The sequence below is a fragment of the Siphateles boraxobius genome, unplaced genomic scaffold (assembly GCF_051911475.1).
Source record: "Siphateles boraxobius isolate OS27281-9 unplaced genomic scaffold, OSU_SipBor_1 32, whole genome shotgun sequence".
In the NCBI taxonomy this organism is placed as follows: domain Eukaryota; kingdom Metazoa; phylum Chordata; class Actinopteri; order Cypriniformes; family Leuciscidae; genus Siphateles; species Siphateles boraxobius.
Window position 1 is genome coordinate 5,789,968 of NW_027508942.1, and position 13,542 is coordinate 5,803,509.

At 40.3% G+C, this 13,542-nt stretch overlaps 1 protein-coding gene across 4 annotated transcripts in view; it reads left to right on the plus strand.

Moving 5' to 3' along the window:
- The window catches only part of celf6 (CUGBP Elav-like family member 6), a 179,507-nt gene that overhangs the window by 147,501 nt on the left and 18,464 nt on the right, over window positions 1–13,542 (plus strand). For all 4 annotated transcript variants that reach the window (XM_077194680.1, XM_077194681.1, XM_077194683.1 and 1 more), the window contains 4 exons: window positions 2,734–2,883; window positions 5,857–5,919; window positions 6,360–6,440; window positions 7,814–7,957. In XM_077194680.1, coding sequence (XP_077050795.1) covers window positions 2,734–2,883; window positions 5,857–5,919; window positions 6,360–6,440; window positions 7,814–7,957 — 438 coding nt within the window. The remainder of the gene's footprint in view (window positions 1–2,733; window positions 2,884–5,856; window positions 5,920–6,359; window positions 6,441–7,813; window positions 7,958–13,542) is intronic.

Sequence of the window (13,542 nt, forward strand, 5' to 3'; positions counted from 1 at the left end):
GGTCGGTAATATTTTTTTTAAAGAATACAATTTTTTTTTTACTTTTTGAATTTATTTTTTAATGTATTTTCCACTATTTTGCATTTTCTCTCAAACATGCATTTTGATCTCATCCTATCGCTTTTATTAGATTTTCTAATATCTTTATTATTATTTAAAGCTTTTTAATGCACTTATTTGTGTAACTCAATGAATTTGACAAGGATGCCGAACAGGAAGTGACATCATGTTGTCAAATTCACAGGTAACACGTCATTGCCGTTGATTTTTCTGCATTAAATTGATGTAAGGATGCATTAAAACAAAAATTACATTACAGTCATTTATAATGTTACAAAAGATTCTGTTTCAAATAAATGCTGTTCTTTTGAACTTTCTATTCATCAAAGAATCCTGAAAAATCATAGTTTCCTCAAAAATATGAAGCAGCACAACTGTTTTCAACTTTGATAATAATGATAAATGTTTCTTGAGCATCAAATCATCATATTATAGTGATTTCTGAAGGATCATGTGGCACTGAAGACTGGAGTAATGATGCTGAAAATTCAGCTTTGATCACAGGAATAAATTACACTTTACTATATATTCACATAGAAAACAGCGGTTTTAAATTCTAACAATATTTTGGGATTTTTACCGTATTTTAATTAAATAAAGTCAGGTTTGATCACAGAAATAAATTACACTTTACTATAAATTCACATAGAAAACAGCTGATTTACATTATAATAATATTTTGTGATTTTTACTGTATTTTTAATTAAATAAATTCAGCTTTGATCACAGGAATAAATTACACTTTACTATATATTCACATAGAAAACAGTTATTTTAAATTGTAAAAATATCTCACATTTTTCCTCTATTTTTTATCAAATAAATGCAGCCCAGAAGACACTTCTTTCACAAAACAAAACAAAAATTGCACCAAGGCGAAACTTCTGACCAATAGTAACGCGGTTCCATCTTATTAGGATGCTGTCTATGTAGTCTGTCAGTTGGTGTTGGAACAGAGTGAGTGTGTCTTCTGTCAATCACAGTCCCTCAGTAAAACACCAGGTGTGATGGGAAATGATCCGTCTCAGTTTGAGGATGAACCCGGGAACACGGCCAATCTGATGCCTTTGACCAGAGAGTCCTTGACTGAGGAATACAGAAGTGAAGATTTGTGACGGATAATCCCAGACCCGTTTGACCCCCGTCTCTCTCTCTCTCACACACACACACGAACACTCCTGATGTGTCTTTGACCGTCCAGCTACAAAAGCCCGCTGACACCTCAGACGAAGGGTCACGAGGAATTAATTAAAGCGCTTCCTCTCCCTCTCGTCTGTCAGTTTCCCTGCTTTGATAATCCGTGATGTGGACACACACTCTTGTTACCCGTCAGCTTTAATCTGCCACGACTGAAATGCCCTTGGAGTAAAGCTGAAAGAAGTTGAACGATCAGTGTCAGGAGGGCAGCGAAGAGACGGGTCTGTGACCAGAGACAAACACTTATTAATACTTTGACTCGACCTCCTGTATCCAGTGAAACTTTCATTTCTACAGCGCTTTATAACTTCATCGAATATCAGACAAACTCAGCTGTAAAGCGGACAATAGTGTGATTATTCAGCTCATTTTTTGTTCTCATCTGATAGTGTTAGTGCAGTCAAAGTGTGAATAATCAGTGTTGTTATGAGATGATGTTCAGAAACCCAACCAAACCATCTAGAGTACAAAAACTACGAGCCTGCACTGCTTTATAGCTGATTTGTCTTTATTTCATAATTGATGAATTTTGCAATAGACACAATAATTGAACTAAACTGAATCAACATTGAACTGACTCAGTGAATAAAAGTCTTCTGTAGAGCTGAATTGAACATTTATAGGTAACACTTTATTTTAATGTCCTTGTTAGACCATAATCCTATAGTAAGTACATGTTGTTAATTAATATTTCTCAGAACTTTACACTGTAACAATGACACATTAAAATAAAGTGTAACCCTTTATTTTAAGGTGTCCGTGTTACCGTGTAATTATGCATTTAAGTACGGAGTATTATTAATTAACCCAAACCCTAATCCCTAATGTAGTTAAATAATATTACTCAGTACTTAAATGTACTCTATATAAGAACACCTTAAAATAAATTGTAACCCTTTTGTATATTATAGCTGAATTTGATGAGCTTTACACAGTTATGAACTGAATTGAATCAACATTAAACTGAATTGAGCTGAATAATGACTATTGTATTTTTAGAGCTGCTTTACAGCTGAAATTGAATTCTGTTTGCATTATTGATCATTATTATCACTGTAAAGCTGCTTTCACTGCAATTAATTTTTTTTTAAATCAGAGTTTATGCTTAAAACAAGAACAAATATCTGCTAACTTTGAATAAGCTGATTTTTCTGACCCCACTGGCACATATTTTTAAGCATAAACTCACTTAATTCTTATGACATTTTCAGTAAACAAGACTTAATTTATTTTTCAAGTAAATGTGTCTTGATTTAAGAATGTTAAGATATTTGAGAAGAACATTATTTTTGTGGTGTTGAAACAGTGTGTATTGTATAAAGCGCTATATAAATGAAGTGGCTTGTACTGTGCCAATCAAAGGCTTGTTAAGAGTGTGTGTGTGTGTGTGTGTGTGTGTGTGTGTGTGTGTGTGTGTGTGTGTGTGTGTGTGTGTGTGTGTGTGTGTGTGTGTGTGTGTGTGGTGTGTGTTCTTAGGCACCAGCACTCCACCGGGCATCAGTGCCGGCGCGGTGCCCAGCATGGCAGCTTCCATCGGGGTCAACGGCTTCAGCGCCCTCCCTCACCAAACCAACGGACAGCCCTCCTCCGAAGCCATCTACACCAACGGCATCCATCCGTACCCAGGTAACAACACACACTCATACACAGGTTACACCGCACACTCGTACCCAGGTAACAACACACACTCATACACAGGTTACACCGCACACTCGTACCCAGGTAAGACCGCACACTCGTACCCAGGTAACACCGCACACTCGTACCCAGGTAACACCGCACACTCGTACCCAGGTAACACCGCACACTCGTACCCAGGTTACACCGCACACTCGTACCCAGGTAAGACCGCACGCTCGTACCCAGGTTACACCGCACACTCGTACCCAGGTTACATCGCACACTCGGACCCAGGTTACACCGCACGCTCGTACCCAGGTTACACCGCACACTCGTACCCAGGTTACATCGCACACTCGGACCCAGGTTACACCGCACACTCGTACCCAGGTTACACCGCACACTCGTACCCAGGTAAGACCGCACACTCGTTCCCAGGTAACACCGCACACTCGTACCCGGGTTACATCGCACACTCGGACCCAGGTTACACCGCACACTCGTACCCAGGTTACACCGCACACTCATACACAGGTTACACCGCACACTCGTACCCAGGAAACAACACACACTCGTACCCAGGTAACAACACACACTCGTACACAGGTTACACCGCACACTCGTACCCAGGTAACACCGCACACTCGTACCCAGGTAACAACACACACTCATACACAGGTTACACCGCACACTCGTACCCAGGAAACAACACACACTCATACCCAGGAAACAACACACACTCGTACCCAGGTTACACCGCACACTCGTACCCAGGTAAGACCGCACACTCATACCCAGGTAACACCGCACACTCGTACCCAGGTAAGACCGCACACTCGTACCCAGGTTACACCGCACACTCGTACCCAGGTAACACCGCACACTCGTACCCAGGTAACACTGCACACTCGTACCCAGGTTACACCGCACGCTCGTACCCAGGTAAGACCGCACGCTCGTACCCAGGTTACACCGCACACTCGTACCCAGGTAAGACCGCACACTCGTTCCCAGGTAAAACCGCACACTCGTACCCAGGTTACATCGCACACTCGCACCCAGATAAGACCGCACACTCGTTCCCAGGTAACACCGCACACTCGTACCCAGGTAACACCGCACACTCGTACCCAGGTTACACCGCACACTCGTACCCAGGTTACATCGCACACTCGGACCCAGGTTACACCGCACACTCGTACCCAGGTAACACCGCACACTCGTTCCCAGGTAACACCGCACACTCGTACCCAGGTAACACCGCACACTCGTACCCAGGTAACACCGCACACTCGCACCCAGGTAACACCGCACACTCGTAACCAGGTTACACCGCACACTCGTACCCAGGTAACACCGCACACTCGTTCCCAGGTAACACCGCACACTCGTACCCAGGTAACACCGCACACTCGTACCCAGGTAACACCGCACACTCGTACCCAGGTTACACCGCACACTCGTACCCAGGTAACACCGCACACTCGTACCCAGGTAACACCGCACACTCGTACCCAGGTTACACCGCACACTCGTACCCAGGTTACACCGAACACTCGTACCCAGGTAAGACCGCACACTCGTACCCAGGTAACACCGCACACTCGTACCCAGGTTACACCGCACACTCGTACCCAGGTTACACCGCACACTCGTACCCAGGTTACACCGCACACTCGTACCCAGGTTACACCGAACACTCGTACCCAGGTAAGACCGCACACTCGTACTCAGGTTACCCTGCACACTCGTACCCAGGTAACACCGCACACTCGTACCCAGGTTACACCGCACACTCGTACCCAGGTAACACCGCACACTCCTACCCAGGTAACACCGCACACTCGTACCCAGGTAATACTCACACTCGTACCCAGGTAACACCGCACACTCGTACCCAGGTTACACAGCACACTTGTACCCAGGTAACACCGCACACTCGTACCCAGGTAACACCGCACACTCGTACCCAGGTTACACAGCACACTCGTACCCAGGTTACACCGCACACTCGTACCCAGGTAACACCGCACACTCGTACCCAGGTAAGACCGCACACTCGTACTCAGGTTACCCTGCACACTCGTACCCAGCTTACACCGAACACTCGTACCCAGGTAACACCGCACACTCGTACCCAGGTAACACCGCACACTCGTACCCAGGTTACACCGCACACTCGTACCCAGGTTACACCGAACACTCGTACCCAGGTAAGACCGCACACTCATACCCAGGTAACACCGCACACTCGTACCCAGGTAATACTCACACTCGTACCCAGGTAACACCGCACACTCGTACCCAGGTTACACAGCACACTTGTACTCAGGTAACACCGCACACTCGTACCCAGGTACCACCGCACACTCGTACCCAGGTACCACCGCACACTCGTACCCAGGTTACACCGCACACTCGTACTCAGGTTACCCGGCACACTCATACCCAGGTAACTTGACTTGACTACACTTCAGATACTGCTGGCCCTCCTTAATAAAGCAGATCCGAATCAGCACTGACTAGCAACAGAATCCAGCCTATCTGAGCTGTTTGACACATTGAGCTGTATTAGTTCTCATGTGGGTGACACTGGTTCAAGTCTGGCCTGAGACGGGTCTCTCATTTAATTATATTTGCATAAGGTTTAATGAGTAATACAGATATTCTAGTTATTATTATTTTAGTTATTCCTAATCTGTTTAAAATGAATGTGGTTAAATAAATTATATGTATATTAAAAAAGTAAATAAGAAATTTGAGTAATTTTATTTAGAAAACGAATAAAGTAAAATGTAATGATATTATATATGATGATATATAATGTCTGTGTGTTTGCGCGTGCGTGTGTGTGTGTGTGTGTGTGTGTGTGTGTGTGTGTGTGTGTGTGTGTGTGTGTGTGTGTGTGTGTGTGTGTGTGTGTGTGTGTGTGTGTGTGTGTGTGTGTGTGTGTGTGTGTGTGTGTGTGTGTTTCTACAGCACAAAGCCCGACGGTTACAGACCCTCTCCAGCAGGCCTATGCTGGTGTGCAACACTATGCAGGTGATTCTCTGTCCTTTATTACACACACACACACACACACACACACACACATCACACACGCATCTCACACACTGGATCAGTCCTGATATGACTGGTGAAACGCACTGCATTATGATCGTCTGCTACATTGACATCATGTGACCTCGTTACGTGCATGTAGTTTCCAGGTTCATATAAATAAATGTGATTATTTAGCATTTTTATTCAGTTTGGCTGATCGAATAATGTGTCTCATCCGTCACACTGGCAGTGCATTGCATTGTGGGATGCAGATAATAACCTTACAGCAAACAGCAGTGTGTGAATTTAACCCTCTGTTAATAACAGATGTAGGATGATTGAGTGTGTGGATGGTGAAGCAGAGTAAAGATGAGTGTGATGAGCTTTATTCATGTATTCAGTGTTAAATCAGGAATTGTCTCTCTCGCTCTCGGTTACAGCAGCCTATCCTGCCGCGTATGCGCCGATTAGCCAAGCGTTTCCACAGCAACCAGCCATCATCCCCCAGCAACAGCGGGAAGGTGAGTGTAACTCCGCCCACTCCCGATAAAAGCTGGTAATTGCTCTGAGAGATGGACTGAAAATTCATAATACATAATGAAAATGAATGAGGACAGAAACCATCAGAGCTTCATCCAAAATACGAACGAGCGTCTGTATCTGTATCAGTATCTTATGTGGAAGCCAGAATGCACTTAATAAAGTTTCGATTTAGCATGTTCTGATATTTTCTGCCACTTTAACATTTCTGTTGTCTTAGACCTTTAATGAAATTAATTACAGTTTTAGTTTACAGGTTCCTTCTGACTGAAAGTCTATTTGTGTTTATGGAACGAGAAAAATTCCTCATTGTACTTTCTGTAAATGTGCAGCGCTCTCTTTGGAAAAGCGCTCAATTACATTGTGTCCCAGAAATTAATTTAAAGTTGCTCACAGTCATGGTAATGAGTTATTAAGCAGTTTTGAAGTATTAAATTGTATTGTTGTTTGCTGAAGTTGATCCTTAAACTGAACTAGACTGCTGAGTCAATCTTTACGGGACAGACGACAGAAACCAGCCGAACACTGCAGATACAGACCAAAGTCTTTTCCTAACGGTTTTGATTTATTTTGCGTTTTGTCAATTGATTTGACTTTAATATATTTTGTTTTATTATTTAAATGATTGTTTTCTCTTTTGTTATATGTGATTTGATTTTAATATAAATTGTATTGTAAATTATTTTATGTGGTTTTAATTAGTTTTGTCTTGCTTTATTTAATTTTATGTTGTTGTCTTGTTTTACTTGATTAGATTTTTTTCATATGATTTCTTTTCATTTTATGTTTTGTCTGTTTCATTTTTTGTGATTTTAATATATTTTAATTTTTGTGTTTTTATATTAGATTTTAATATTTTTTATTGTATGTTTTTATGTTTTATTTTATTTTAACATATTTAAAAAAATTACATTTTTTCTTTTATTTGATATGATTTTAATATTAAAATGGATATAGTTTAGTTCTGCCTTGTCTTTTATGTTGTTGTTTTCCTCGATCAGCCCTGTTTTAATTTACCACAAATCTCCCGTCTTGTGCCGTTAAAGCGAGAGCCAGATCCTGACAAGCACCAGGAGACACTGAGGAATTATTTATGTTTATACAGTATTCCCAAATGCCGCAACACCTTGGAAGTGTCTGGATGACTTCAAATCCCATATCAATGTTTAATCTAATCTCCGTTTAACAACGTCTGAATCCTTTACGAGATCACAGGCTGAAAACATGTGGCAACAGATCAATTTGCTCGCACAGATCCTCCTTTAAATATGCATCTGCATGTGAGGGCTCGGCCTTCTGGGTACGGGTGTTTGTAAAATCTCATTTGCGTGACGTTATGCTTCTCTCCTTGCAGGACCGGAGGGCTGTAACCTGTTTATTTACCACCTGCCGCAGGAGTTCGGTGACGCGGAGCTCATGCAGATGTTTCTGCCCTTCGGCAACGTCATTTCTGCCAAAGTATTCGTGGATCGGGCCACCAATCAGAGCAAGTGTTTCGGTGAGTTCCCATAATGCTCTAGCCCAGGGCTATTCGTGAGTTTATAAGTGTGTGAATTCATGAGTTTATAAGTGTGTGAATTCATGAGTTTATAAGTGTGTGAATTCATGAGTTTATAAGTGTGTGAATTCATGAGTTTATAAGTGTGTGAATTCATGAGTTTATAAGTGTGTGAATTCATGAGTTTATAAGTGTGTGAATTCATGAGTTTATAAGTGTGTGAATTCATGAGTTTATAAGTGTGTGAATTCATGAGTTTATAAGTGTGTGAATTCATGAGTTTATAAGTTGGTGAATTCATGAGTTTATAAGTGTGTGAATTCATGAGTTTATAAGTTGGTGAATTCATGAGTTTATAAGTGTGTGAATTCATGAGTTTATAAGTTGGTGAATTCATGAGTTTATAAGTGTGTGAATTCATGAGTTTATAAGTGTGTGAATTCATGAGTTTATAAGTTGGTGAATTCATGAGTTTATAAGTGTGTGAATTCATGAGTTTATAAGTGTGTGAATTCATGAGTTTATAAGTGTGTGAATTCATGAGTTTATAAGTTGGTGAATTCATGAGTTTATAAGTGTGTGAATTCATGAGTTTATAAGTGTGTGAATTCATGAGTTTATAAGTTGGTGAATTCATGAGTTTATAAGTGTGTGAATTCATGAGTTTATAAGTGTGTGAATTCATGAGTTTATAAGTTGGTGAATTCATGAGTTCATAAGTTGGTGAATTCATGAGTTTATAAGTGTGTGAATTCATGAGTTTATAAGTGTGTGAATTCATAAGTTTATAAGTTGGTGAATTCATGAGTTTATAAGTGTGTGAATTCATGAGTTTATAAGTGTGTGAATTCATGAGTTTATAAGTTGGTGAATTCATGAGTTTATAAGTTGGTGAATTCATGAGTTTATAAGTTGGTGAATTCATGAGTTTATAAGTGTGTGAATTCATGAGTTTATAAGTTGGTGAATTCATGAGTTTATAAGTGTGTGAATTCATGAGTTTATAAGTGTGTGAATTCATGAGTTTATAAGTTGGTGAATTCATGAGTTTATAAGTGTGTGAATTCATGAGTTTATAAGTGTGTGAATTCATGAGTTTATAAGTTGGTGAATTCATGAGTTTATAAGTTGGTGAATTCATGAGTTTATAAGTGTGTGAATAAATGAGTTTATAAGTGTGTGAATTCATAAGTTTATAAGTTGGTGAATTCATAAGTTTATAAGTTGGTGAATTCATGAGTTTATAAGTGTGTGAATTCATGAGTTTATAAGTTGGTGAATTCATGAGTTTATAAGTGTGTGAATTCATGAGTTTATAAGTGTGTGAATTCATGAGTTTATAAGTTGGTGAATTCATAAGTTTGCCTAGAAAATTGTAATCGGTGCATCTCTAGACTATTCATGTGCTTCTAGTTTTATGTTTATATTACAGTATATCTTGATTTTATGTTTTTATGTGTTTTTAGTTTAGAATTTTTGATGTGCTTTTGTCAGTTTTATTAGTTTAAATATTACTATTTAGGTTTAATTTATTTTTATTTCGGTTTTAGTTTTAGTTTTTTCTAGTTGTTATTTATTTCTTGTTAGTAATTTTAGTGCTTTAACCAAAGCAACAATTAGTTTTTATATTTTTTTCTCTAATATTTTTTTTCAGCTTTATTTCAATCTACAAAAATGTTTTAATACTTTTAGTTTTTGTTCAGCTTTAGTTTTTATTTATTTACAGTTAATAATTTTAGTGCTTTAACTTAAATTTTTATAATTTTTTTGCCAGGGCAACATTTATATATTTTATATATTAAATGAATTTTTTTTTTCAATTAATATTTGTATTTTATTTATTTTTATAACAAAAATAATAATTGTTTATTTATTGCTAGTTAGTAATTTTAGTGATTCAATTTAAACGTATTTCGTCTAATATTTATATTTTATTTTTACAGCTTTGTTTCAATTAGCAGAAATTCTTTTTCTTCTTTATTTTACAATTTATTAATTGAAATAAAACAAAAAACAATGTAAATATTGAATGAAAAAATATATATAAATGAAAATTAACTGACATAAGTTTAAGCACAATATAAAATTTTTTTTTAAAATATATAAATAAAAATAAAATAAAACTATAAAAAAAATGTTAGTTGAAGTAAAGCTGAAAAAATAAATATAATATTTTAATTGAAATACAACAAAGTTGAAGCACTAAAATTACCAACAGTAAAAAAAAAAATGCAATCTAAAATAAAACTATTAAAACCTTTTTTGTCAATTGAAATAAAGCTAAAAAAATTCAATCTTAGTTAAAAATAAATAAATTAAAATATAACAAGTTCTTCAACTGATATTTAAAAATAACCCTTGCCCACATGATTATCAAACTTACCCAGAATGCCCCTGTCCTCTGGCAGCTGCACGCAAAAGCGTGAAGTGCTTCTCGCTCGGATCATTATATTTCTCATAATGCGTCTTCCTGCCTTTAGTGTGTTGATGCATACTGAGGTCTCTTTCTGCATCTTTACATTTAAAGTTTATTTTCATCTCTATTCATCAAGATGTGGGCTGTGGTTCTGCGCCCGCGGGAATCGCAGAGAAATTAGATAAAGAATCTGCTCAGGAAGGAAATGAAATCCGTGTTTTTCATCAGCCTCCTCCGGTGTGGAGAGCAACACTTTCTCCCTCATTACTTCATCATGTCAGAGGAATGTGCTGGAATTAGAAATCCGTGTGCATTTATCATTAGTGACGGGCTAAACATGTGCGTGTTTATCTTGATTCGCTGGCTCCATTAAACACGTGACGGAAGTGGTTTCTGATCATGTTGCGGTGATTTATTGTTTTCTGTACAGTATTGGTGGAGCTGAGAGACGCTCTACGAGACGCGATCACTTCATGAGCTTTTATTTGCTGCTTTATGAATATTGTTCTGTCATATAGTCTCTCTCTGATACTCTCTAGCGCCACCACAAGTTTGATCTGATTTTATAATGTACGGTCATGCAATAATGGTTTTATACCTATGCTTTTTCCCCTACATTTCTTTTATTATTTTTATTTCATTTTATTTTATACATTTTGTACTCCCCATTATTTTATTTTGTCCCCATTATTTTATTCTACCTTTTTCCTGCAATAATATCAAGTTTTCCCAAAAGGACCCACATTTTCCCCTCCTTTTATTTTATTAAATTTTATTTGTAATATCGAATTATTATTATTATTATATGTAATCATTTATACAGCGGGTGAAATAAGTATTGAACACGTCACCATTTTTCTCAGTAAATGTATTTCCGAAGGTGCTATTGACATGAAATGTTCACCAGATGTTGGTAACAACCCAAGTAATCCATACATGCAAAGAAATCCATACAAAAGTTCAGAAATTAAATTATGTGTAATAATGTGAAATGACACAGGGAAAAAGTATTGAACACGCTTACTGATATTTATTTAATACTTTGTACAAAAGCCTTTGTTGGTAATGACAGCTTCACGACGCCTCCTGTATGCAGAAACGAGTCGCATGCATTGATTCTGGCCCATTCTTCCACACAAACAGTCTTCAAATCTGAAGGTCGCGTGGGCCTCTTCATGAATCTTGATCTTCAGTTCTTTCCATAGATTTTCAATGGGATTTAAAGGTCCCATATTATGCCCCTTTTCACAAGATGTAAAATAAGTCTCTGATGTCCCCAGAGTGTGTATGTGAAGTTATAGCTCAAAATACCCAACAGATAATTTTTTACAGCATGTTTAAATTGTCATTTTTTGGTGCTCAGAAAAACGCACTGTTTTAGTGTGTATCCCTTTAAATGCAAATGAGCACGGCACAGGGGGCGGAGCTTCAAGAGCTCGCGCTCAGTCTCAGGACAAGTTCATCTCACAGAATGATGATAATAATATCAGAAACTCTCAGTAACGGTGTTCATTTCGACCCGGAGTCGGACAATAATGCCTACAGAGTCAGAGTGCTGTATAGAGATGGAGCAGGTATAGTTTAGTAGTTTAATTACGGTAATAACGTATTTGTCATCTGCTTGTATGTATCCACTATTAATAGCCTACAAGTCTGCTGTTTCGGACCAGGTCCGAATGATGATCAAACATATACTGATGAGTTTAATAAAGTGTATTGTACATAACACAAAAGATGAAGCGTCAGTTTTACTTCAGAAACTCACCGTAAGAGCTGAGTAAACAGTAAGATATAAGAAATGCGCAAGTACATAAATACGAATTTCTGTAGAGTTGAGGGAGCATTTTCTTTAAAAACAAAATAATTCCACCTCGTCTTCAGTGGCTGCCTCAGATTTCGGGAGTAAATAGATAGAGCTATGTGGATTAATACATCCAGTCACACAACACCAACAACGCTGGGAGATATTATCATCAGTGCAGCCGCTGTGAACTCGATTAGGGCGGGTCTATGTTAGAACGGCAGTGTCTGTCAACACTCGTGGGCGGGGCCTGTGTCTGTCAACACTCGTGATTGGGGCCTGTGTCTGTCAACACTCGTGGGCGGGCCCTGTGTCTGTCAACACACTTGTGTTTGGGGCCTGTGTCTGTCAACACTCGTGGGTGGGGCCTGTGTCTGTCAACACTCGTGGGTGGGGCCTGTGTCTGTCAACACTCGTGGGTGGGGCCTGTGTCTGTCAACACTCGTGGGCGAGGCCTGTGTCTGTCAACACTCGTGGGCGGGCCCTGTGTCTGTCAACACTCGTGGGCGGGGCCTGTGTCTGTCAACACTCGTGGGTGGGGCCTGTGTCTGTCAACACTCGTGGGTGGGGCCTGTGTCTGTCAACACTCGTGGGCGAGGCCTGTGTCTGTCAACACTCGTGGGCGAGGCCTGTGTCTGTCAACACTCGTGGGTAGGGCCTGTGTCTGTCAACACTCGTGGGTGGGGCCTGTGTCTGTCAACACTCGTGGGCGGGCCCTGTGTCTGTCAACACACTTGTGTTTGGGGCCTGTGTCTGTCAACACTCGTGGGTGGGGCCTGTGTCTGTCAACACTCGTGGGTGGGGCCTGTGTCTGTCAACACTCGTGGGTGGGGCCTGTGTCTGTCAACACTCGTGGGCGGGGCCTGTGTCTGTCAACACTCGTGATTGGGGCCTGTGTCTGTCAACACTCGTGGGTAGGGCCTGTGTCTGTCAACACACTTGTGTTTGGGGCCTGTGTCTGTCAACACTCGTGGGTGGGGCCTGTGTCTGTCAACACTCGTGGGTGGGGCCTGTGTCTGTCAACACTCGTGGGTGGGGCCTGTGTCTGTCAACACTCGTGGGCGGGCCCTGTGTCTGTCAACACTCGTGGGCGGGGCCTGTGTCTGTCAACACTCGTGGGTGGGGCCTGTGTCTGTCAACACTCGTGGGTGGGGCCTGTGTCTGTCAACACTCGTGGGCGAGGCCTGTGTCTGTCAACACTCGTGGGCGAGGCCTGTGTCTGTCAACACTCGTGGGCGAGGCCTGTGTCTGTCAACACTCGTGGGCGAGGCCTGTGTCTGTCAACACTCGTGGGTAGGGCCTGTGTCTGTCAACACTCGTGGGTGGGGCCTGTGTCTGTCAATACTCGTGGGCGGGCCCTGTGTCTGT